General features: G+C 45.8%; 1 protein-coding gene across 11 annotated transcripts in view; it reads left to right on the forward strand.

The window, feature by feature from the left end:
• Nucleotides 1–26,785, forward strand: part of LOC3291910 (protein disconnected) — a 70,474-nt gene that overhangs the window by 28,932 nt on the left and 14,757 nt on the right. For all 11 annotated transcript variants that reach the window (XM_061659218.1, XM_061659223.1, XM_061659221.1 and 8 more), the window contains one exon: nt 6,508–6,592. In XM_061659218.1, the coding sequence (XP_061515202.1) occupies nt 6,508–6,592 (85 nt within the window). The remainder of the gene's footprint in view (nt 1–6,507; nt 6,593–26,785) is intronic.

Genomic DNA, 26,785 nt, shown 5'->3' on the forward strand with positions numbered 1-26,785 from the left:
TGTATTGCTGCATGGTGGAGGTCGTGTATTACTTTCACACATCCGTGAGGAGTTTTGGCCGATGAATGGACGAATGCTTGTCAAAAGCGTTGTGAGAAGCTGTTATCGATGCAATCGTTACCAACCTGCACTTGTGGAGCAGCAAACTGGTCAGCTGCCATCCGGAAGAGTGCAGCCGAGTCGACCATTTGCAGTTACTGGGGTTGATTATGCTGGACCGTTCTACTTGAAACCAGTACATCGTCGTGCCGCATCGTTGAAGGCGTACCTGTGCGTGTTTGTCTGCTTTGCTACAAAGGCAGTCCATTTGGAACTTGTTGGTGATTTGTCCACGCAAGGGTTTTTAGCTGCCCTAAGAAGATTCTGTGCAAGGAGAGGCTTACCAGAGCATTTGCACTCAGACAACGGGAAGAACTTTGAAGGAGCTAGGAACGAATTGAAGGAGTTATTCGAGCGGCTGTCCAATGAGGCCGAGATGGGCGCCATCGCAAAATCATGTGCTGAGCAAGGTATCCGATGGCACATGATACCACCGCGAGCACCACACTTTGGCGGTCTCTGGGAGGCTGCCGTGAAGACTGCAAAACGTCATCTGTTTCGTCACCTTGGGAGCACACGCCTTTCCTTCGAGGGCTACTATACGGTGCTGCATCAGATCGAGGCTGCCATGAATTCTCGTCCTCTATTGCCGGTATCTGATGATCCTAATGATTTAGCTGCACTAACCCCGTCTCATTTTTTAATAGGCACGTCCATGGTTGCCTTGCCAGATCCCGATTTCCAACACGTACCTATGAACACTTACGAGCACCTGCAGAAGCTTCAACTACTAGTGCAGAAGTTTTGGAAGCACTGGCAGAAGGAGTATCTCCAGGAAATGCAGAAGGTCCCGCGATCGAACGCACGAGCTGATGACATCCAGCCTGGAAGGATGGTGATTGTGGTCGACGAGCTACTCCCTACCACACGTTGGCCGTTAGCGCGTATAACTGATACTCACCCCGGACTGGACGGACTTGTACGAGTTGTAACGTTGCGTACCGCCAAGGGAACGATTAAGCGTCCGATTACAAAAATTTGCGTTTTACCAACTAGTAATCACACAGTTTAGAGAACGTTTAGCGGAGAGCACATGTTTATTAGCAGCGGAGCCGCCTTGACAGGTGAAAGTTTGTTATTGTTTTGCTGTTGATGTCCCATCAAGGCGGGGAGTATGTTTACGTTTCATGTTTTTAAATGCCCTTAGTTCCGAGTGAAATATTTCAATTGCGTTATTTGCATATGCGTTTCACCGATAAACGAAACGATTGACAGGTGCTGTTTTTGTGTGTATTGGTAGGGAATTAGATCGCGGGAATAAGCTGCCATAATGATATTCGTTCTTGTAACCGACCACGAAGGAGAAACGGCTCTCGACAGCGCGCGTTAAATAAAGTATGTAAAATTGTGAAAGCGTGTTCTGGTTTTCTTAAAAATATAACACAACGTAGGGATTTGCGCGATCACATTCTTTTTTCAAAACGTTTTCATTGAAGAAAAAAAAAAAGATTTTTTCGGATGAATATACAAAAATAATTCACATAATTGAACATAAACAACCTCTGAAAGGCAATTATTTAAGTTTACTTGTCAAAATAAATCCACGTCTCTGGGCTATCTTCGAAAATTGTTCGAGTAAGGCCTTTGCATCATGTTGTCGTCATTGCTTGCCGCTGCGAAATTAGTGGACGCTTAATAGTGTATATGTTTAAGTTTCACAGGTACTTTTTAACTTTTTCACCGGTTGCATCGACCTCCCGGTTGCATTGATCTTCAGCTTCCTTGGGTGCTTATTGTCACTCAGGGTCGTCGGCCATTCGGAACTTGGCTTTCCTCTGATGGAGATGGTGCCTTTCTTTGATAGTGGACGCTGCTAAACGAAGTTGCTTCACTTGTTAGGCTATCATTATTGAAAGTGCAATTAACGTTTTGATAGTACGGGTGAAGCTAAACGACAGTTTTTGTCTATTTTTTTAGTGCAACGTTTACCATCTTTTCATGAATACGAACAATTGTTATCATATTACACACAACATTACTTCTACTTAACACAATCGCGCCCTCCCCCCGGAAACACATCGCTTCGGCTATGAGCTCTTCAATCAAGCCAAACGAACCGTACGTACAGCTGTGTTTCCACCCCGACCGTGTATCGTCATGTAACATAATTACCTGTCAGTTGCCGGCTATTTTCTGTTCCCCCATGTTCGGCCCCACCAGCTTTTCTCGCGCTTTCGCTCAATCTCTACGCCCCGGCTGTAGACGAAGAAGCGAGTGCGCACGGTTTTTTTTTTTTTTGCGTGAACGCCGGTTGCGTGAGCGATGATCGTTTTCGGAACGCGGCCGAATGGATACGTGCCAAACGAAGCAGCAGCAGCAGCATCATAGCGTGGTATAGTAGTAGTATCAGCAGTCGTAGTAAATGGTGGCAAAGAAGCAGAAAACCTCCGCGGCAAAGTAGAATTCCGTAGCAGCATTCCGATCAAATGACTATAATACACGAATCTCCGTGGTGGATGAGACGGAGGAGGCTCCGATGGTTTCGTCGTCGTCTCGCCGCTGCTGCATAATGATACACAGAGCCTCGTCGGGATTTTTTTTTGCACGATCGTGTACAGATGATCATCATATCAGTCGATTAAGTGGACCGACATGCCGGCACGTAAATAAAAATTGCGTACGTACCAGCCCGCAAGCCATTGAGTTATACACCGGTACACGGTGAAGCGTGTGTGTGCGGCTGGTCTCATCCGCACACAGCCAGTTAAGAACTGTCGAACCATCGTGCACAATCGCATCCAACGGGGGTGGCCACTCCCCTGCAAAGGGTAGGACGGCGAGAGGGAGCGATCTATTGTTGTACATTTTACATCGATGCTGCTGCTGCCCCCACTGGGACCGGGTGTGGTGCTCTGACACGAGTTGTGGTAAAAGTTGCCAATCTACATACTCCTCCTGCTGGTGTATGACCGCTCTTCTACCCCTTTTTTCTTGTTTGTCTGCTCGGGACTTCAGCCCGGTCACGCTGTGCTGGACGAGAAAAATGACCCGCATTTCCCGTAAGCAGGCAAGAGCGAAGCTCTATTACGTATCGCTGTGCTTGTGTGCTCAGCATGTAGCCGAGAGTTACTGCGGAGCAACATGGAACATGCACACACCGTCTCACAGCGAAGCGAACAAACAAACAAGCAAGAAAAAAGGGTCAGCCGTGCCAAAACGCGCATTAACCTTGACCCCTGTGCAGTGCTGGACTGCACGGGATGCATGCAGTTTGTCGCTTTATACATGAACGCGGTCGGTTTGTGAAAGGGTGCACGCGTTGCATTACTTGTTAAGGAATGAAAATGGAGTTATGCTTTTGTGCGAGTTTTTGGTGGTGTACCATTTAAATGGTGCTGTGCACCGAACTGTCCTTGGGAAGGAAGTTAATTGTCTGGGAGTGGTACAGCGATGTAATAGTTAATGTAAGCGAGCAATTGGACTTTTTCGTAGCAAAACTGGAGCTTTCACAGTGCAAAATTATGAACACTCTTGAAACAATTAACAAAAAAAGGAAGAAATATAACGAAAGGGAGAAAAGGGTAAAGTAAAGTAAAAGTAAAGATGGAATTTGAAAGGAAAATATGTAATAATATGTGTCAATTATGCGAACAAATAAAAAATGAATTTAATACCAGTATAAAAGAACATAAAAAAGTTTCAATTTAAGTTCATACATTAAAAACCTCTGCATAAATAAGATACATATAAAAAGATTAAAAAACGTTGAAGTGCTAAAAGAAGTTTAAAAACGTGAAAGTAAACGAAATAAACAATAAGTTAAGCTAAAAATCAACAAAGAATAGAAGTAACCAAAATGAAGGATAAGCAATATACGGATAGTAAGAAGCTAGTTTAATAGAACAGAATATCGCTTTGAATGGTGGGGAATTTATGCAAGTTAAAGTGACTAATATTCGCGAAAAAAAGTTATTTAAATATTAATACTTATCTAAACCCTCAAGATCTAATAGAAAAAAAAATCCCAGTCCACTCGGGATACTATGTGTTGTTATTTAAAAAAAAAAGGAAATAATACTAAATAATAATACTAAATAATACTGTTACCTCTTATGGCAACAGCTCAAGCAGACACGGTAGGCACCTTCTGGTAGCACCTTGCGCCAAGCGAAAACAGTAATTTACTGTTTGACATTGTTAAAATATCAACCCCACATAGCGGTAGGAGACCAGTTCCTCCCCCCAGGTTCACAGCCCATGCAAACCGTAACAACCGACAGACAGCGTACATTCATCTTCGTCGTGCAGAAGCAACCGGCCTTACTTGAATGCTCACCGAGCTGAGGTTGGTACACTTGGAACGGTTGCTTCCACTGTCTATCGTTTCGTCCATTGCGCCGTCGTTCTTCTCCTTTTCCAATGGACGTCATACGACGCTTCTGTCATACGACGGGGGGGGGGGGGGGGGGGGGGGGGGGGGCGATAGTGGGGTTTTGGTGCGGTTGACTTCTCGAACGGCGACACTACTGCCTCCCACTAGCAAACGTAAGGCCTCGCGTCGAGAACCTACCGCGCGGATGCTGAGCCGGTACACTGCAGCGTCGTCGGTACGAGTGTGCGCTAAACGAACGAACAGATGATTGTGCTTGCGAGAGTTGTTGGTTCGCGTTTTTTTTTCTTGGTACGGCAGTCTTTCCTATATCTTACCAGTCTGATCAGTTCTGTGTGTGTGTGTGTGTGTATGTTTTTGTTACTGTCTTCGTCTCCGGCAAAGTTTCACAGTGAACTCGGCGCAGTGTTCGGTTTGTAAGGCCAGCCAACTTACATTCCATTGCTGTAGTAATAGTGGTCGGGGGTCGTAGTAAAAACAAGCCGTCCAAAGTACAACCAAAGCGAGAGTAGTACGTGGGTTTCGGAGCACAATTCCACTGCGAGTAGCACACTCGAAAGCGGTTCTGTTCCGTTCTGGAGGAACGCGAGCCGTTCTGCTCGCTTCGCGAAATGGAAAAGGTGAAATAGAAGTCACTCGAGTGAGCAGTAGCAGCAGCAGGCTGGTGGAGTGAAGGAGAGAGCGTTAGGTGAAAAGTGGCGATAGCAAGGAAACAAAAGCCCATAAGAACTGCTGTGCCGTGCAGGTGGTGCTGGGGGGGAGCTGCTTTCCCCGTCGTTTGTTGCAGCGCGTAAGTCGTAATGACGCGAACCGGCGAGAGCAAAACCGCGAACGCCTCGAACTGGTTCTTTGCCCAAAAAAATACACGAGTCAACCTTGCGATTCAGTTTTTTTGTACTTTCCGTTCATGCCATTCTATATCTCTATCTCTCTCTTTCTGTCTCTTTCGCTCTCTCTCTCTTCACCCTTATTGGCGTATTCCCCGGCAAAGGGAAAGGTTGATCGTGCCAAACCGTAGGTTTTTGCTGTTCTTGGAGCGTTGTAAAGACAGTTGAGAGCGACAACCGGCTTTGGCGTTTTGTTTCTGTGTGTGTCTGTGCAGCGGTGTTGGGTCCGTAAGTAAATAAACCGTGACGACTCAAAATGAAATATAAATACGGGGCAATATAATGTATTCCGTTACTGCATCGGGAATGATAGTCAAACACTTGAGCACCGGGAATGTGTAATCGGCCACCATCTTCTCGCCCCGTGTTCCGTGTCTCGTGGTGGACAAGAGCATCGTGTTGAACATTTTGAGTATCTTGGAAGTGAGGAGGCTCCAGGTCCAAGTGGGCCTGTCCGGCAATGCTCAAATAGCTGTGGCATGTCGTTCCTTGGCCGCATGCCCTGCACTAGAGATGATGACGGTGTTTGCGGTTTTAAAGTTTGGAGTTCCCTGGGACCCTTTGGAATTCGCAGGCATCCCACCCTCTCCACGGGTTTGTCGATCGATCTTTGCGAAAACTGGAGGAATTATTCCCGCAAACGAGAAGGTGTTCTTTTGCATACAGTTCTTATCTAGCAAGCAGACTCCCGGGGAGTGGATGTGTGTGTGTGTGTAATCCAAGGTGCTTGGAGATTAAGCTTACCCAGTGAGAGGAAACTTTACGTAACTTTTGTCGGAACGGATCTTCGGAGGTGTGGTGTGAAGGAGAATCAAGAGATACACAAAAACCGAAGGACAAAGTCGTCCCCTCGCGCGCCGGTTGTGTTGCATCACTCGACGGCTAATGCTGTAAAGGCGAAATATTACACCGCCTCATGATTACAATTGTCCCTGGCAGTGCTCCAGCTGGCGGCAGCGATGCACGAGCCAAGAATGGAGCGATTACCACCCCACTATGCTTCAGTTAAAGTAATGCGCTTCCTCGTTTGGCATTTACTTCCATGCTCACGTACCCCAGGTGCTGGCAGCATTACTGCTGCTGATGCTGCTGCTGCTGCCGCTGTCTGCTTAAAAGCCCGCCCGCGTTCAGGACAATAACTAACACGTTCTTCTCTTTTTTTTCTTTCTTCTACTCCCTCTCCCCCAACAGATTGACGGTCACGACTCGGGCACCGAGTCGGACGGTGACCTGGAGCAGGAAGACGACCTGATACAGGAGCACGAGATGGAGCTAAGTAAGTAGTTGCAGCGTCGGTGCTTTTTTTTACATCATTGTTTTTTTCCCCCGCCTCTCGCCTTCTTATTCTCTCTCTTTCTCTCTTTGATCGTCCCTGTGTGAAAATTCCCTCCAACTGCCGTCGTGTGTAGGCAGACACACCAGGCAGCATCAAACTTTTCTGGTCCGGTTTAAGTTGCTTCAGTTTTACGACGACTGCAACGTTTTGTCGTAGCGTGCCCCGTTTCCGTTTGCTTTGCTCCGGGGGAGGAGGAGAAAAGCTCTGGCAGGCTTTTGGCCCCGTCGTTTGTGTGCCGCTGTTTGTGTGTGTGTGTGCGGTGCTGTGTGTCCTTTGGCGTAACTTTGCCCGGCACATTTTTATGGCACGTGCTTGGGAATACAATTTGGCAGGATGTAATAAGGCGCATGAATTGTATGTGCCTTGCCGTACAAACCCCAAAAGAAAATTTCTCCACCAAGGGAAGGGTGCTGTGTAAGGTGTGTAAGGGCTTTTGGGGAGGTAATGTTAGCAAAAATGAAAAAAAACCGTTAGTAATATGTAATTTTGAAATTTATGCATCCAAGCAGCAGGGAAGAACGATGAAAAGTATGAGCCATTTCGCTAGGGACGTGATTCTCCACTGTAAAGGTGAATATAGATGTGATTAGGATTTTTGTTTGTTTGTTTGACTCGTTGCTGATGGCTCTGTTTTTTTCTTCTATTTTTGATTCGAGCTTTCAGTATGCTAACAGAACTATTTGGATGATACAAATTTGCACCGGCGAAACAAGGCTAGACGGGGCATAATTAACGTTCCGCTAACATATGAATGACTTTGGATGATTTGGAAATCATTATTCTGTTTTTATTTGGTCTGTGACACATCATAAAAAGTGTTAATTTTGTTACGGTGAGTTAAACTTGTCACTAATATGATTACCAAACCATGCCTGTGCTTGGTTTGAATGTGGTGTGATTCGACCGGATGATACGAGGCACCGTTTTTGTTTTTGTGCCAGTCATTGTGATAATGATGCGTTTGCCAGTAAAATTCCCATTAAAAAAAACGTGGGTCAATGAGATTCTGATGTTACCACTAACCTGCAAAATAAATCTTGTTAGTTTGTCAGACAAAAAAAAGACAACCCCACATCTCACGACTACCGACTAAACAGTTGGCTCGCGATGTTTTGTGACACGAACAAAACACGCTCTGTCGATAAAAAGTGCTGACCGAAAACTCTAGCAAAATCATCCTCCACGTCACAAGGGGTGTGGCGGTTAAGGCTGTTACCACAAAATTGCCTGCGCCCGATATGAGCACACGTCGTCGCGGCTGTTCGGCATTGGGTTGGCCTATACCGCCACACGTTGAAATTGCACACTTGCTGAGCTGCATCTGCATCAGCTGTGTCCCAAAAGAGGCCAAAAGAGTGCCACTTTTGTTACGCCACCATGGTGCCGAACAGGAGGGAAAGGGAATGGGTCCGGGGAAGTAAAACGATACAAACCAAAACAAAAAGCATGCCACTTTTGCTGAGGCTTCAAGGCGGAAGATCCATGCCCCCGGTCCCGGTTGGCGCGTGTGAATTACTCTTGCTCTAGGCAGCGAGCGCCACACTCGCGAGGTCTTCTAACGGTGTCAGAGTTTTGGGTTGATTCTTTTCCAATGGGCCTTCATTTACCCTTTTCAGTCAACCACTCGAAATTGAATGAGACAAATGGAACGGGGGAGCGGTGGTGTTGTTGGCGATGGAATTGTGGTGAATTGAAAGAAGTAGATATTATTTGCAATCATTTGCAGTTATTTTTAACGAGCCAGCACGCCAGTGCTGTCGTCGTCATTGTTTTGCGGGAGTTTTTTTTTCAAATGGAATGGCTTTGCATCAACTGACACTGCGCCAAATGCTGCGTCACCCACACTGCGCTTGTGGATTGTGCGAAATCGCTAGCTTGCTCAAATTTTGACGCTCTCAAAAGTGTTGGATAATTTGGTATAGCAGCTGCTGATATTTAGTGGAGCGGGATCATGTTTTGTTAGCGGTTGTGCAAATGTGCAAACACCACACGTGATTCAAACGCTCGTGTGATGTGGATAGGCTTTAGTAAGTAACTGTACTAGAAGGTCAATGGCAAGATGTGTTAATTGTTCAATTCGAATCGAAATAGGTTGTTAAGATCAAATCCCGCTCTCTGTTTAGGATTTGATCTTAATGTCCTTATCATGCGTATTCTTTTTGTACTTACCCTTGAATTTGAGAGGAGATAGTTTCTAGTTTATTAGATATAGTGCTGAACAACTATACAAGTATTCATCATTTCTTGGAGCATAGCACTGGCAGATTTCTGAATATTGGACAATCCGCCTCATATCAGTACCTATTGAATGGGCTCAGATCTAAAGATCTAAAGGGCTAGACTGTCCGATTGTGTGGAATATCTGATTAGTCTTAGAAGCCTTGTCTGGGAGCTCTTTTACCCTCTTTTATCTTTTTTACTGGATACTTCTTAGTACCATCATGCATTTTGATGTTGAGTTTATCAATTTGGGGTTTTACAAGGAACATGGAGCTGGTAGTTGAAGATAATTAGTCATTGTTCAATCAATATTTTAGATCAGTGTACTGAAATTGATGGAATTGACGATAATTGAGCGTTGTGTGTATTGCCAAATAGTATTTAAAAAATCGTTTGTAAAGAATGAAGCATCTCACATCCGGTTTGATTTGCGTCTTCAGTAGCAAACGGATATTTGAACGAGTATCATTTCTTTCATAAACAGCACACGTGTTCTGGAACTTCTGGAAAGAAAACGAATTGTACAATCGTATACGTACATTCTTGTGTTGGTCTCACATGTTTGGTCCTTCGAACCGGATTTGAACAGGGCTATAACATGTTTATGATATTGTTTTTCAGTTTTTAATCTTTCTTGAAGAAAACTATACAAAATCTAGAATCACAACCTTTTTTGGAGTGTTGAAATATTGTTAGTATTCAAAAATCAAACTTCACATAAAATACTAGTTGGAATCGTAAAAAAAAAATATTGCGAAAAATATCAAATAACTTCTGTTTACTGCCATCCTCAAACTATCTTCGGTCCAGTTTGTGACATTGAAATTGCGCGACAGTGGCCAAGCGGAAAGATTTACTCGTTGCATAACACCCATTCCAGAGCGACTGCTCGTACGCGAATTCGGACTGCAATTTGGCACTTACTGTTTAATAAATCGAGCAGACAGGGGAAGCTCTAGCATGCAACAGAGAGACGCGCATGTCCTGCTGGTTTTGTCCACTAGAAATGTAAAATTCATTCCCTCTCAACTTCTCAGCATCGCATGACGCAGCTGTCATAAAAACATGCACGAAAAATGGTGCTCTTTTCAAAGTTTTGTAGGATCAGAGCTCTGCAAAGCGCCAATACGCTTCGGTCATTTTTGTGGCTGTGTGTGGGAAGTTTCCATTGCACGCGGGGTTTTGCGAACTACACATCTTCCCCCCCCCCCCTCGAACCTTACTAACTTAGGACCGGGGCGACTCTGCAGTCCGAGCAGTCTGCTCTCAAAATTATTAACCTTCTTCCGCCAGGGCTGCCTCCCCGCAATCAGCCCGCCCGCTGGCGCAATCTCCACTTCACAAACACTCACGAGCGCCGGCAGCCCCCAACGGCGCGGCGCCTCAATAAACAAACTCATCTTGGCGGTAATTGTTGCTAATGGTTGGCGAAACAATTTGTGCTTCGGACCGCTTCCCCATTTTCCCCCAGCAGCAGCATCAGTATTTCCCCCGATTGGTGGGGCTTCTTAACGGAAGCGTGAAAATTGCAATGCAGTACGCCATTTCTCTTTTGGAGCGTGGTGAATGAACGAGGGGGTGAGGGCTGTGGAACGGGGGCATCAGAATCTCCCGTACCGGCCAACTGTCCCCGGATGTGTTTGACATTCAGCGGAAAATCGTTGGGAAACCCTCTTGCGCAGTCGTTCCGCTGTGAGGTTCTCGCTGCCGCCCCCCCCCGGCCTTTTCCGATAGGCGCCAACGGGTCGAGTGAGTTTGAAGTTGATTTGCTGCAATTAAAGCAAACGTCCAAAACACACACACATATCCAGTGGCACACACACACATATCCAGTGGCACACACACACATACGCTAACAATTTCTGCCCAGTGTATCTGGCTGTGGCCATTCCGAAGGCTGGGATGGGGATGATTACAGCTGCAGTAGCAGCAGCAGTGCCTAAGCTTGCTTTCTAAGACTCTCTGTCCACCCCGAGGGAGCTTGTGTGGTCAAGCTGTGTGTCGATATGTGTGTGTGTCTGTGTGAAAAATCTCTTTTCCGGGCAGTTTCGCTCAAGACTAAAAAGGCAAGGAAAGTAGCGAATGTTTGTTCCAACGGCTGGGACAGGCAACTTCTTCGAAAAGTCGCCATGGTTTTCATCACGAAGGATCTCCCGTCAGCAGAGGCAGTGTGCGCTTATATGTGTCCAGCATTTTGTGACGCCTTTGTTGCCTTTGTCGTTAGCCTTTGCTAAAAGAAACGGAAGCGGAAAACCGTTTGTTCGTAATTAAGATTTGTGTACGCGAGCTGTGGCCGCCGTAGTTGGGCCGGCGGGCACTATGTGCTGTGTCTGTTTCCGGTGGCAATCCTGGCTGGCAGTGTGAGGCTGAGACTGTGTGTGTCTGTGTGTGCAGTCCAGAATAAAGATTTCTTACGCCGCCGCCCCGTTTCACACAGACAGTGTGTCGAGAGTGTTAGCATGCGTTGGCGAAAGGAAAATGCCACATTTTCATTGCCCCATCGTACGAACTGCTGCTGAGGAAATAGAAACGGTCCACGGTCGGTGGCACACGCTTGTAGCGCACAATTTGTTTAGCGTCCTGTGCTGCCCCGTGCTACCCCGTGTTGTCCGGTACCACAGTTTGCGCCTGTGATCGTTTCCCGTTTTTGCTTGGGTTGAACAACAAAAAAAAAGAAACAAAACAGACAGAAGGTGTGGAAGGAATTCTACCCTTAACGATGAGGGAAAAACTGAGCGCACTTTGAGTGTACGAAGAAGGAAGAAAACACGCGAGAGGTGAGGACGCAGATCGCATTCTTTTGACTGTGAAATAACTCCCTTTAATTATGATATATTTTCCTCTTTACGGTTGCGAAGGTGTTTTCCAAGAAAATAATCCTTTTCCATCCGTTGTCCTCGCCGTCTCGCCGTTGTCGTCGTCGCTCGGTACCTCGGTGCGCTGTGTGTTGGGGCCTGTCTGTATTTGGGGCCCGAGAAACCGTGTGCGTTGCGAAGGCAGTGCCGGTGCTGAAGCGCTGGAAATGGATTTTTCATTGTAGCAGAACAAATGGCTGTGTGGGTTGGGTAGTATTTTATACCGAGCAAGAGTGTACCGGTAGCAGCAGTAGCAGCAACAGCAACCAGGAGGAGGAGACAGCAGTAAAAGCCTTTTGTTAGCCTTCAGCATACTCCGAGCAAGTAGCGAAATGCGGCTCACGGGTTGGCTGGCAGGTGGGACTTCTACTACTTCTTTTAATTTGTCATCTGTAGAGTATCCTTTGCTGCCCTCGCTCTCTCTCTCTCTCTCTCGCCGCTGAATTGTGATCCCTCGTTAAGTACACCGTTTACTTTGGCCCGACTACCGCCCCATTATACCTTTCGCTGGGCCCGAGCAGCATTCCGATCAGTGCGTGTGCATCGATTGTACGCAGCAGCGGCAGAGACACGACAGGTTTACGGATTAAAAGACATTTCGGTTGTTGTTGTGTAAAAAGGCTATATAGCCTTTTGTTTTACAGCACTTACCTTACCAGCAAAGATGATGGGTAGATGTAGGCAGACAGCTCCACTGGGGAGGCAGCTAAGCGGGGGGAAAAGGGTTTTGGTTGAAAGAATGATATTCTCTCAAAAGCTCCCCTTTCCCCGTGAGCCCTAATGATTCTCGTTGCCTTTTTTTTTGCTTTTGTTTCTTCGGGGTAGGTTACCGGTTTTTGTTTTCTGGAAAAATACTGTGAAGCTATAGTCGGGTGGGGATAGAACCTTGAAAGGACACTCGAAGGACAACCGGTACCGAAAACGGACCGACGGGGTGTGTTGCCGGATGACTGACTTACTCTCTCCGCCCCCTTGCGGCCCGCCGAAAAACGACGGTTCAAATCATATCATTAGGCGCACAAGGAAGGTCGAGGATGGAAGAAGTGTATATCTTTTTGTCTGTATTTTTGCTTTTGCAGCGACGGGTGATTTGCTATTATGGGTACCATAATCCGCAATGCAATATAGTTGAAATTAATGGCCGCCGGAGCAAAGGGTAAAACCCGGCTCCCTTGCAAATCGCATCTCATTTTTATTACATTTTATTACAACACACAACAGTTCGTCCTCGGTGTAGGTATACGCTTCTCTAATGCTGTGCTGGCCCGGGGGTTGACGTCCTTTTCTAACTGCTCTAGGGCGGGTGGTATATTCAAAATTGTTGTGAAAAAGGTAAAAATATAGGAAGGAGAGGCATTTAAAAAACGGTAACTTTATGATTGCACGTTTAAGAAGGGTTACGGGTGCTAATGATGATCATGATCGATTTGGAGAAGGAGATAAAGTTATGATAGATAAAGATTGTTTTTACACCTAACTTAATCGCCAAATCAGGTGAATGAGCACAATCAACTTCGTGCTTTTGCAACATGCGTTCTCTACTTTGCATTGACGAGTGTTTATGATTGTGCGTTTGCTTGCAAATACCTTTACGCAAAGGCCCGTGTTTGTTTCCTCGACTGCTTCTCGAGCCGCGTGTACGACGCGTAGTCTTTAGTGTGCGCAACAAGCAAACGATGCAAATAGATGGATTGATTCGATTGCTTTGCCGGCAGGTAGGATATTAATAGAACTCTACCGGATGGGAGGAAGTAGGCTGTTGGTAGGTGTTCTTATTTGTGCTGATTAGTGCATGATGTAACGCGATCGTTGCGTTTGAGTGCTCTCTTTTCTGGCGCGATAATGGGTGAGCGTATTTAGCAAATATTTAGATTCATTCAATTGATTGCAGGGCGAGTTGTAGTATGAAAACATGTGTACTCTTTGGGATTGTATGAAATACAACCAACAGGGACGTTAATTGGCCAACTTAATTATTGAATGCAACTTGAATTTTATGTGTTTGAACTAGTGATGGGTAACTTTAGCAAGCTTCTACTCAGATCCTACTCCAATAATTTCGGAACCGACTCCGGAAGGTAGGTCCGCTCAGCATTATCCGGAGTCGTTTGGAATCGTATGGAGCTATTTTGAATCGCCCTGAGTCGTCCGGAGTCGCCTGTAGTTTATCGGAGTAGCTCGGAGTAGCCCGGAGTCGGAGTCATCCGTAGTCGTCTGGAGTCGTCCGGGGTCTCCCAGAGTCGGAGTCATCCGGAGTCGTACGTAGTCGTCCGTAGTCGTCCGTAGTCGTCCGGAGTCGTCTGGAGTAATCCGGAGTCGTTAGGAGTCGTCCGGAATTGCCCAGAGTCGTCCGAAGTCGTCTGGAAGTCGGAATCGTACTAACAATAGGGGGAGTCGGATCGGAGTCGTGGGTACGCTCCAGAGAGCACATCTCTAGTTTGAACAATCTAGACATAAAAAAATGTTATGTAGCTCTAACACATCACAGATCAAATTGAAACAATTTTGATCTTGCTAAAAGAATTGTTTCTTTTTAGTAGTCTAACAATGACCCTGGTTCCACGTTAGCCGACATACAGATTTGTAGATGTATGTAATGGACTCCCAATTACTTAACTCCGATAGTATATCTGATACTTACTGTCAATTTTCAATGTAACACACTCAAATCAATAAAAATGTAACCAGTATTTCTGATGTCCAGATAATCAGATGACAGTAAATTTATCAGATTGCATGTATTCTTACATTACTCCACCTCAAATTTGTATTTGCATTCATCAAATTTTCGTACAACTGCCATCTCTTATGATCTTACAAGTCCTGCAGTTCAGTTCATGATCGTTGGATTTACTTACGTTCAATCTCCTCATCAATTTGGCACTATTTTTAGGAAAAAATCATTTATCTTAATCTGAGTTTCATAAGACATCATAAAGCCTAAAAGGCATTAAAGTTGAAACACTTTTGCTAAAATACCTATTCCTTACCAAAAACATCTTCGCCATATCCTTTCTGTGGGACCTATTATGACAACTTCTAACTGAGGAAAATCGAAATAAGACGTACCATGAGGATGTTCACACGAGCAAAGCGTGTGGCTCTAAAGCAATTCTCTCGCTCTCTGTGAGCATTACCATCACAAAAGGAATGAAAAATCCACCAAGAAAGGAGCGCACATTTACGCTAAGAAAAACACTACAATTTCTCTGACGCACGCCAGCGACCACCATCACCGCTACCAGGTCTCACACACCTCCTCGTCACAACCGTGACCGTGGCCCCGGCTATGGGGCACCCCGGCCATCCATCCAACGGTAACCTCCGTGTAAAAGGGCGTACGATCGTAAAAAGGAGCACTCACAGTTCGGTGGGAGCTTGCCGTGTGTTGTACCCTATTTTTTTTTGTATTAAAAGTACTACACCTGACCACTCTGCTCTGGTATACCAGATCGTGCTGAGTGGTGGCACTCGCCGCCACACTCGCAGGCCCGAGCTGAGTGACGCGAGTTACCGCGCAGTGTGTTAGAGATGCCAACACCAAAGTTCATTGATAGTGTGTGGCCGGTTGTGTGAGAGGCTGGGGTCGGTGTTGTACAACAACCCCCACGACGGGGTTGTTTTTTGCTGGCGGAATTGGGAGTGGTGGGACGGGGGAGCTGTGCTCGAAGGTTGCCCCTCACAGTTCCCTACACCCTGTTTCCTTCGATGCTGTGAACCTCACGAGAGAGCGTGTGCCTCGGCTGCAGTGAGAGCGCACCGTGGAAGCGTCTAAGCAAAAACTACTCTTTATGCATGAGCGTCGTCCGTACACCGGAGAGAGCGGAGTGTGGGGGTTCGTGGCGTGAAAGTGCGGTGGAAGAGGAGGAGAAGGGGGAGGAAGAGGGGGTTTGCGATATCGTAAAATTCCTCCGTGCTCGTAGCTGTACGGTCGCGCACCCGGGGGCGCATGCGTCCGCTCGTTCATTCACATTTCTCCACACCGGCTTTTTTGAGGGCAGCGCTCGGGGTGGGAGGGAGTGGAGGCATGTTAGAGGGGGAGGTGGTGGTAAGCTCTGCTACTGCTTTGCCGAAGGTATGGCCGTCGTAGGGCCATTACGATGAAATTATACGCGCAGGCGCAGGTTTTTGGTTTTTGCGAAACGAGACGTTGGGTGCATTAATGGGAGGGGGGGGGGGGGGGAATGGAATGGTTAGGGGGGAGGTAGTAATAGGGATTCCCGAAAACCGAAGAAATTGTACACCACATACACATACACACACACACATAGTCCATTGCCGTACAAGTCCGAATTTCCGTACGTTTCGCAATGCTGCTCTCATTTTTCTCTCTGTCTATTTTATCGTTCTCTCTCTCTCTCGCTCACACGGCCATCTACATCCTGCTGACGCCGTGGAAACGTTGAACGGGAAGCTTGCTTTTATTGGTATTTTCGCGTAATATTATCGTAAACACATTCCTTCGCCCTTAGGTGTCGAAAAGAGGCAGCGCAAAAAGAGAACCTTTCGTGCGGTGTTTGAGAGAGAAAGAATGATTAGGAAAGGAAAAAAAGGTCAAACAAATGTATTCTAGTAGATACACTCACACACATATATAAACACACGCGTACACATACACACGTACGAAGTACACAAACAGCTCGCGATGAGCAAGCACTTTTGTGAAACGATTTGCGAAACCTCCACCCCAGCCCGGACGGGAGGCAGAAGAAAAGGCTTCTTTGCAGCTAGGAAAAGGCGATAGAAAAGAAAACAAAAATTCCTCGTCCCAATCGTCCCCAGCATCTCCTCTCCGTTGGGCAATCGCGTTTCCTGCCGTTGCGTCGGCGGCTAACCTTCAAAACCGATCCCTCCGGCGATGACTCCCGGGTGATGCTGTTTGGAATGGATTTGTTTGCTCGATCTCTCTCTCTCTTTGCCTCTTTCCATCTCTCTGGGCTGAGCTTGTGGCATTCAGTGAGGAGTGACCCCCCCCCCCCCCAAATCCCCCTCCGAAGGAAGCCAGAACTCTGCCCAACTGCGATTGTTTGTGAATGTGTGTGTGTGTGTTTGTTCATCTAAAAATAGAATTGATATTCCGGGAAGCGGGCAAAGACGCTGGGACGGCGAAAGACATTTACTCTAAAGTTCTCGGTTTTTTTTTCACAAATTTAAGATTTTCTTTTCGCTCTCTGGGTTACCTCGGTTCAGGTAAATGAACATTACGGTGCAGTGAAGAGATGCTTTTTTCCCTAAAGGTGAATGGTTGGTTTTAAGGTTTTCCGACCTCTTCCATTACTCGTTCCCCCAAAAAAATCTCAACCCGTAATGGTGGGCTTACAATAACAAGCATCATTATCAAGTGTTTGTACTGCGAATGATTCAGGTTACAGCTTTTTTTTCGATTCAGTTACACCGATCAATTGCGAAACGCAGCATATTTTCCACTTATTTTTGTGTGAAGGGCCAGGCGTCTCCATCGAATTTTCTTACGCAACGCAGCAAAACGCAAATAATTTAAAAAAAGTCTTCAGAGAATCTACTTTCGGAAAAAATCTATACACCTTTTTATAAAGTGTAGATTTATTATCAATTTTATGAAATCGAAGCTATTACGCAGTTATAGCTTATCAATTATGCAAACTTCTTTTGCTGGAAAATCAAAATAGATAAATTCATTCCTTCCTAATCTCATAATGCTTTTTGAAATATCACAAAACTTAATTAAAATCACTCACCCTATGAGCGCTCGATGTTCGTTTAGCTAAACGATTTAGTGCTGCATCGTTATTAAGCGAGTAATGGAAATTATCTCTCTATGCACGGAACAGAAAGCAAACAAACCCATTGGAAACCATTGCCAGCAGAAGGTAAGGAGGAAAATGGTTTTGAAAAAATAAAAAAAAAAAACGAATGAAGACAACCCCAACAAACAAAACCTTTGATCGATCAAATTGAAGCGCAACTAAGCGGCTAATATTTATTACGAATAATTACATTACGACGCTCCTAACCGCCCATACCGAACATCGAATGGCTTCTTCACCATCGGTTCGGTGAGGGCTGTGTGCGCTTTCGCTATAGAAATGTGCACCGGACCCGGAGAACCATCATCACCATGTGTTTTCCTCGGGGGTACGTACCCCTCGCCCACGTTGGATGACAGCATTATTTCGCCCGTTTTGCTTTTAGCGGTTTTGCAGGCAACGGTGGTGACTAAATTATTCAATTAACATCAATTATATGCTTTCGCTTGTTTCGCGTTAGTTGACTTTTTTTTATCGTTTCTCAACTGCCGCCATCGCCGCCGCACCGCTGATGGTGGTGGTGTCCCGATGTGCATTTTGGTTTGCTCCGCCACCGTTGCTGGGTTAGTAGGAGTGAGCTGTAGTAGTGGAACGCTCGCTCCGTTTCCTGCACTGGAATGGACAGCAGCTGGAATGGAAATTTTATTTTCCACAGCCTTTTTATCGCCGAGCAAACAACACACGGATCCACTTGGGTCTGCTCGGGTCTTTGATCTTCCAACGTGGGAAAGGGACACCACCCAGCACGCCATGGATTGAAGTGTGGAGCGCAACGCTGGCATCCGTTGCACCCTTGCACACCAAACGGCCAGCGATCAGGGTTTGTGCTGTGTGTCTGGGTAATATGGGTCTGGAAAAAGGACATTTGCCATTGCATAATTAAAAGCAACTGTTGTTAAATTCATTCATTTAAGGATTTTGCTGTGGAAAGTTTACGCCGCCACCATTACCGACGTACGAAAGCATATGTATTGGTTTTATTTCATCTTATTTGTTTAAGTAATCTTAGCAGTAGTTTGATTTTTACATCAGGCTTTGATGAAACTTTGATCCTTTTCCTGGTCTGTTTTATATGTTCCCACCATCGATTGCTAGCCGGAAGTTCGATGTTGGGGCGTGTACGGCACACACCATCATCTTGCCCGCCCGCCAGGCTTTTGCCCGATGGGCGGTGTCCTGGCATGGCGTGGAAACTGTTCTGGTCAAGGACTTAACCGAAAGTTAATTAAATTTCCGCCAACTCACTCACACCACCGCTGTGGTTACTCCGGCCGCGGGGATGGGGCGGTAAGACAGGGAAGATTCCCTTTCGGCTGTTATGTATTTTTCTTCCGTCGGTCGGCTTCCAGCACATTCTTTGGCCGAAAACTTCGCTTCGATATTGCGGCTCGGTGGCAATTGCTGCTTTTTGCGACTCGATTCAAGACAAGCTTCAGACGAGTAAACTTTTCCACCGGGTGCGTAAATGTGCCTGTTTGTGTTTGTGTGTGCCCGGCAACATATAAGCCGGTTAGGGGAAGGAAATAGGAAAATCCTCCTGCCCAAGCATACCTAATGCCCGATTTGGATGTGGTTGTTGTTGTTGTTGTTGCTGATCGACAGCGAACGAAAGAATTGATGCCTAGAAAGGTTTTGCCAGCTCAGAGGCGCTTGGCTTGATCCATCGGTGATGCATTGGCGGAGGCTCAGCTTAATGAAGAAGCAAACGGTGCGAAATCTTTATTGGAAAATCCCATTCGGCTTTCCGGTGCGATTTCCAAGCCAAGCTCTCTAAACTGCGTGTCGTCCGGCGCGGCGGCAAAGCGGTAAAAAGTTTATGGGCAAATTTTTATCGCTCCTTTACTCGGCAAAGCTTTCTTCCTGTTCTGCCTGCTGTGGAAAGGTGAACAGAAAAAAAGAAGCTTGGCAAAGATTTGGCCCAGGGTCAAAGATTATCGAGTCGTACTCACGCGAAATTCACGGCTCATAAAAAATATCCACTTTGTGTTGTTTGCGTGTGTCTGTATTTTGTAAGAAACTCTCGTGGAAGGTAAGCTGTGTGTGCGTCAAATAGCTTTAGACACGATTTTTTTTGTGTTTGCTTGCATGCAAACGAACGTGTGCGTCTTTCCAGAAGCCTCTTTCATTCACTCTCTCTCTCTCTCTCTCTCTCTCTCTCTCTCTCACACTCTCTCTCTATCTCTATCTCTCTCTCTCTTCGGTCGCGATCGATGGCATTAGTTGGATGCGATTTTTATCCGTTTGAAATTTAATGTCAATCCTAAACATCATTTCAGAGTTGGAGTTAGAGTGGTAATGGTATTGCGGAACGATACCGACCAAAGGACGCGCGTAATGACATTGACTTGACTTGTGGGAGGGGGGAGGTCTTTTAGGCGGGGAGGCCCGAACGACAGCCCGAGCACCGGGAAGTTTACGGGGACTGATTGACTGGAGAATTACCGGCTGAAAGTTTGATGAGCAAATCAAACTGTAAAATTTGGACCGTCTAATGACAGAACGGCGCTCCCTCCAAATCAGTTTCGTGTGCGCCGCACCCTGGTGACATTGTTGCAGACAGCCGGCACAGACCCGAAAGGGCGCTCGGTGTAGCAGCAAACCCGGCAAGCGAAGGGAAAATGATTGCGCAATCATGCCGAAAGTGAAGCGTTTTGTTTGTTGGTACAATGTTGCCACTAAACGCAACCAGGCTGCAGGATCGAAAGCGGATGTATTCGCTTCATTTGATTATCCGCGGTGAGAGGGACTGGCAAATGTCTGGCAAGGGTATTTGTGAGCAGTGCTTGAAGTTGTTCAATCATTCCTACCGTTCTACCGTAATGAATTTCTTCGAATGGGGGCAGGAACATTTACTTTCGAACAATCTGTTTCCGTTCGGTTTTATATCCATAGTCCCTTACGCTTGGCGCAGGTGGGCGATGATAAATGATGCTAGACGGACGTCAGTCCGTGCTACAATTTAATAATCTATTAGTCGGATTGATTACCTTGGTTGTGTGTTGCACGGGACATTAAGAATAGTGTAGAAGAGGTTTTCATGCAATGCTTTTATTTCGATTCTTCTTGCCTTTTCAAGGATTTCATTAAGAAAATACAAGAATTCATTCATGATACTGTAAAATGTATCTACTAAAGCATCCTAACCCGACAACAACGTTCACGAGAATCGTTCCATTAGCTGACTGAAAGGACGACTTCGAAGTGACTTCCAAGATTTGCAATCAATTTGTTCGTCCCTTTTTATGCAGAAAATTAACGGTAATTGCTTCTTATCTGCCAGCTGATGTAGCTTTCGCATAAGCAGGGGTTGGACACGTTGGAGAAGCTGAAAAGTTTTAGAGAGCTTGAGATAGAAGAAGAATCGGACGTTGTACGCATTCGATTTACGACAGCTCTAGCTAGAAACTTCTAACTCGTTTGCAAATACGAATTCAAATGAAAGGTGGAGTTGAGCGGTATTCCAGGCATAAGGGTCCAAAATGTTTTGAAAGGTCTGACAAGAATGTTTATACAAGAGAAAGGATTCCGAATTTAGAGCATCCAGATTAGAAAGATGACATCTGTAGTTAGCATATTGAAATCTGTAATTACTGTACGAGGTTTCTTGGTATCCAAGGTTTGATTATGTATCACAAGACGGTGGCAGCGTTATTCCAGTCATTCAGAACTCATGACTCAAAACATCAAATTATTATAAGTTTGAACTGAATACATTCTATAACAACAACTGGTTAAACCTAGATTCTAGATCTTTGGTGTGGCCGGATCATTCAATAGTAGCTGAACTTGCTCAAATAACGGCCAACAGTTTCATTTTGTTGCTAAACATATTTACTGTTTTTCATATAACATTTCATATAACATTAGAACATCTTTCGATAGTTCTATGGTTCCATAGATTCTAGAACAAACAATGTAGAAATAAATTTCACTTTATCCTCCACAACTTTACAAAACTTTTCCTCCAATCATCGGCCTCGAAACCGATCCGAAACTGAATTTCACACGCATGATGCGTGTGTGGGTATTTGATGTATGTGCATGCATGTAATCTTATCAGATGGGACGGTATTCTACACTTGACCACCCAATTACATTTGTTGCAAAAGAGATCGCCCCGGTTCCGAAACCATTGCCTGCCGCTCGATTAAGCAATCAATCAAGCGCAAGCCCGTAGGCGTCGAGCAGCGTTTCCTCCGATGCGACCTATCGAGGGTTCGGTTTTATGTTCCTGGTCTATGCATATTTCTTTTCTTTTTGTTTTGTTTGCTGCTATTCCTCCTTGCTGTATATTTTGTTTGCCATTGTCTTGGCAACTTTTGCTCGCACAACCGTAAACTCTCTGACATACGCACCACAGGAGAACGCAGGCAGAAGGAAAGAAACTCCCGAAGACGAGGTTACTGTCTGGCGAAAGACGGGTATTGAAGGATATCGCCCTCTGCCGCCGCTGTTACAATTCATGTCCCTCGGATTATGCAAAACTGTGCCCGCCGCTCCAAGCACGCACACTCTCCCGCTGTAGCTCTCACTTCCCTGGGCGAGTAAGGCGTGGGCGTTAAATTTCTTCTCCCCTTGCCTTCCCGCACAGAAGCGCCACCCCGTAGTCGCCGACGCCGTCGTCGTCGTTGCCGTCTGTCTAATTGGAATAAAAATGTGAGCTGATGAAATATGTATGCGTCCGCTTTGCCCGCTCCGTCGCGCCCCGGTGCCTCGGTGGTGGTCCTCCGATTTTGGGTCGCTTGTCGTACTGAATGAACCGAAGGTCCTCCCTGGTGTCCTGGCCAGTCCATTAGGGCAACGTATGAGGCAAGCAGACAGTGTTGAGAGGGGAAAAAGAGATTCGCATGAAGGGCGGAGGCTTTCATTCTGTGCTTTTTGAAGTAGTTCCTGGTGGTTGTATCGATGGTGCAGACGGGCTAGTTCCAACCGCAAAACACAAAGAGACATGAGGTTGAAGTCTACCACAGGAGGGGATGGGTGGCTTTTTTCGCCATCCCGGTACAGAACAACGACTTCCGACAACGGACAACAAAGTTGCAGCTTATGCATTGTATATGCACCGAATCGAATCGAACCGGACAAGCGTGTCCTCTATCATAATAAAACTCGTCCGATCCCTGTGGCAAAAGTTGTCGGCTGGCGAAAGGGGGTAACACTTTCGTAATGGCTCTTAGGAGCGTTGTCCTTTTGCTGGCAGCTTCGAGTGCGAATTAATAATGAATCGTTCCGTTCGGTTTGAAGTGCAATGTTGGACAGGTTCGGGGTACTACCGTGCGAAGCTGCTTGTTGCACATTACCACCGCGGAGGAACCTGATCCAGCACGGCTGCTTCAGCTGGTAGCTGGTCCGGATGGCTTCTCCTTTTTTGCGTTTAATTGAACTAATTACCCGAACAAGGTGCACGGCCGTCATTACTGTGGCAATAGAGTACGATTGCATTCTCGGCACCCGATAGCGATCGCGGCGCTAGGATCGTTTCATATTCAATGGCAATTCCCCTCCATCCGAATATGTGGTGCTGGAAGACTCAATCTCATTAAATCCGAAGGCGGCTTCACGCATATCCGGCCTCATGATGGCGCGATCGGGGTGAATCCTCCGTCCGCCTGTGTCGATGTCGCTGTGCATGTGCGCCTTTATTTGCAAATGATGTCGTTTCAAATTAACCTTATGCAAATTTCTGCCAATGGTTCGCGTTGTGTGCGCTGTGTGTGCTCAGAAGAAAAAAAAATGTAGTCCCTTTTGCACCACGATTGCATTATTCAAATTTTGCCATAACAGCAAATATAAAACTTTCAATCTCTTCGGCTGGTGGATGGTGGATGGGTGGCCGGTTGCCGTGCCTCTCTCGCGCAACGACACTTATCATAATGAATGTCGAAATCGTGGATTAATCACTTATGGGGCGCATAATCGGATAAGCGGCCCCGGATATCTCTCACTCTCGCCGCGTGCACGGTAAATCATTGGATGGGTTTGGCTATTTTTTGTTTCTGCACGCCGATCCGCGGTTTCAGCATTTCATTAACAAATGAAGCCCCAACCTTTGTCTACCAGGAGCAGCAACAATAATAAAAAAATATAGATGCCAATACCTTTTAAAGAACGCACAAGGATGGCACAGACAACCAGAAATGCAGTAGGGGGGGGGGGGGGGGGGGGGGGTGGGGGAGGGGGGAGTTTGGGGCGGCGTTTTTCGACGGCCATCCATCGTGATTACACACACACACACCCACACGACGGAATCGGAAATCGAACAAGCAGCAAAGCACCCCATTAAAGTCCTCCCAGGGTGTACAGAGGATGCGTTCGGTGGAGTAATTTCACTACAGAAAGGGGGAGACAAAGAGTTCATAGGAGGGGCGAATAAAATTACCGACCACTTGGTGTGTGTGTGTGTGTGTGTGTGCCTGCCCGGTTGCTACGGGGGGGGAGCCCATTAATTTCGTGGTCAATAGCTACAAAGTATTGTTGCGAGTAGTATGCGCGAGCTGCGAATGGGCCGGAAAAAGACGGATCCATTCCGTGAGAGGTGATGCCAGTTGCGGCCATCGATAAATTGTGTTCAACTTCTGTCTGTATGTGTGTGTATGTTTGTGCCGAACAATAGGAAGCATTCATTTCCTGCTGCAAGGGTGATGTTTCTTTTTATGAGCTTTTTTTCAGGTGGATTATTTGTAGTCAGGAATCAGGCTTTTCCGAGCTCAAATAATGGGGTTTACTGGCTTGATGCGCAAGCTTGCGAAAATTTCTTTCCCATTCTCTGTGCTGTGTATTTTAAATCAATTGGCCAAAAGTCCAATAGTACGAGACATTAATTGCCCCATTTCTCCCTTATCCTTTACAAAAGCGCGCAACAAATACACGAATGATGGTAAAATTTGCTGTTAATACAATAGTTAACAGTATATTGCATACCTTCAGGCGCTAAGTAAGGCAAAGGCAACAAATTCCTTCAGGAAGTAGTGATTAAATGGATGCTTTCTAATAAACTCTATCATTCGTAACTTTATAACATTCGAGAAGGCCAAGTCGTTTACAGGGTATCATTTGATAGGAATGATGTAAATGTACAGGGAATTCAATCACTTCTTAATCTTTGATCTTAGTCTGGACAATGTACTTTATATTTTAACATGTGTTTAGAAACAAACAAAAACATGCTAGTTTAATTTTCACACTACCTCTATTTGCAGCTTAAGCAAGATCAAAAAGCAAAGTTAAACGACTTACTTTGACAACTAGATTGATAAAAGGTTGACAAGAGAACCGCAGTACGTGATCAGTTCTATTACAAATGAATGATCTGATCTGGTTCTTCCCCTATAAATAATTGTAAACACTCTCATGCAAGACCAATCCTGTGCCAAAATGCGATAACGGTATGGATTTGGTAAAAAAATAATCTTCAAAGCTCGCTCATTTCCTTAACATTCTTTATAAGAACACTAAAATGTATTTTGAAACCTATTTATAAAACCGTAATCTGGGAAAATGTATTACTATCATCAGCCCATCTAGTAGTAATTACAATAGATCCGCTCCGATAGACATCTGATTAATCTGAGCAGAGAGGAAGGTATGGCCAGTTTTACGATGGAGTAGCAGTAGACATTTTCTAAACTAAACATTCCAACGGATTAGTACTTCCGAGTAATCGCTCCCTGAAGGTTTATTGATGTACATTAAATCGCTTCAGCGTAAACACAGAAGGTTTGCCATCGGTGGTACTGCCTATGCGTAAAACCTCGTCTGTTACTAACGCTTCCGATTTGTTGGGTCGATTAAATATTTACGCGTCCATTAAAACTTTCGGATGGATTTAAAGCTTAACAAACACTCGTCCAAGGAGCTAACTATCGCTTCTTTTCCCTTCCAGTAATGAAGCTAATCTTGATGCTTTTGTAACGTTAAACACATCAGTTGTGATAACCTATTGTTCAGTTCATTCTATTCTGGAGTATCCGTTGCATATATGCCTACACACTCATTGCGAATAATTCTATTTCCCTAAATAAAAAGGTTTCCTTTCAAAGAGGTGATCGGAGCGGTGTATAATTAAAAACAGAAACCGGTTCTTCGGTTAATAATAGCCCGGCCGCAACCATTAGCCGGTGACAATGAATGAACGAGCCTGTAAATCAAACGGCCTAGCTATGCTAATAATGCATATTTGAATGCACAAATCTTGGGCATTCGCACGTACTGCTCGCACTCGTACCCCGTTGGCTCCATTTCGAGCTACATTTCAGCGGCATTGCCGGTTATGACTCGGCAGCTGACGGGGGTTGATGGAACGACGAGTGATTTGAGTTTGAGAAATTGCTTTTAAAATACACTTTGAACACACAGCTCCCACCGCGGTATGATGTGCCGGTGGTGCACCGAACGAACATATACAGTTTGGTGCCGCCAACACCACCGGTCACCACCAGGGCGCCCCCCCAGCTCGTCACCTTATACAGCTGTATGCGGCTTGGTGTTTTGTTGGTCTATAAATACCGTTTTATGACGCTATTGCAATAGGTGTTTACGCGTTTTACGATAATAAGGAAGGAAACCCCGGGGCCTGGCAGGGTGCTAACTTCTAATGCTTACTTTGCCTTTAGCACACTTCCTCGCAAGTTTGTGTGCGCCATCCCCTCCAACCACCCCAGCTGTGTGTGTGTACCGATTAATTCTCTCCTTCTGCTTCAGTGCGGTTCACGCGGTGTGCGATGGTTTCCGCGTGTGTGTGTGTATGGACCAGCGAAAATCAGCTGTTTTTGATAAGCGGTGACGTGCGTGTTTGTACACTCGCTACAATTTCCTGTCCCATTTTGCAAAAACAAACGTCTTTTGAACATGAGTGATCGTGTTCATGAGCGAGGGATGGGTTTATTGTCTGGCTAATATTTATTGTAGGCTGTGTTGGTGCTTTACGCCTGCTTTGGTGCTGGGCAGTGGTGGCATGGAAGGTTAGAAAGCGGCTCCATCACGCTCCCGTTTGACGATCATCATGCGTCGCGTGTGTGCGATCGGGCAAAGCGCGAAGGCGGCTGTTGTTATTTAACCTCGGGGCTGGAAGTCGTTTTTTTTCTTTCTTTTCTTGTCGTGTTGTTTGGCTGTTTGTTTGTTTGATTTAATGCAGCTTAGACAGACAGAAAATGTACTCCACTCTCTCAAGACGCACAGAAAGATTGCATCAATTTTAACGACGATGTTGTTGGTGGTGTTTGTACGCGAAGCCGCCACTACTCACTACAGGAGGTCAACCAAATATGTAATCC

This window comes from Anopheles gambiae, chromosome 3 (genome assembly GCF_943734735.2).
Source record: "Anopheles gambiae chromosome 3, idAnoGambNW_F1_1, whole genome shotgun sequence".
NCBI classification, from domain to species: domain Eukaryota; kingdom Metazoa; phylum Arthropoda; class Insecta; order Diptera; family Culicidae; genus Anopheles; species Anopheles gambiae.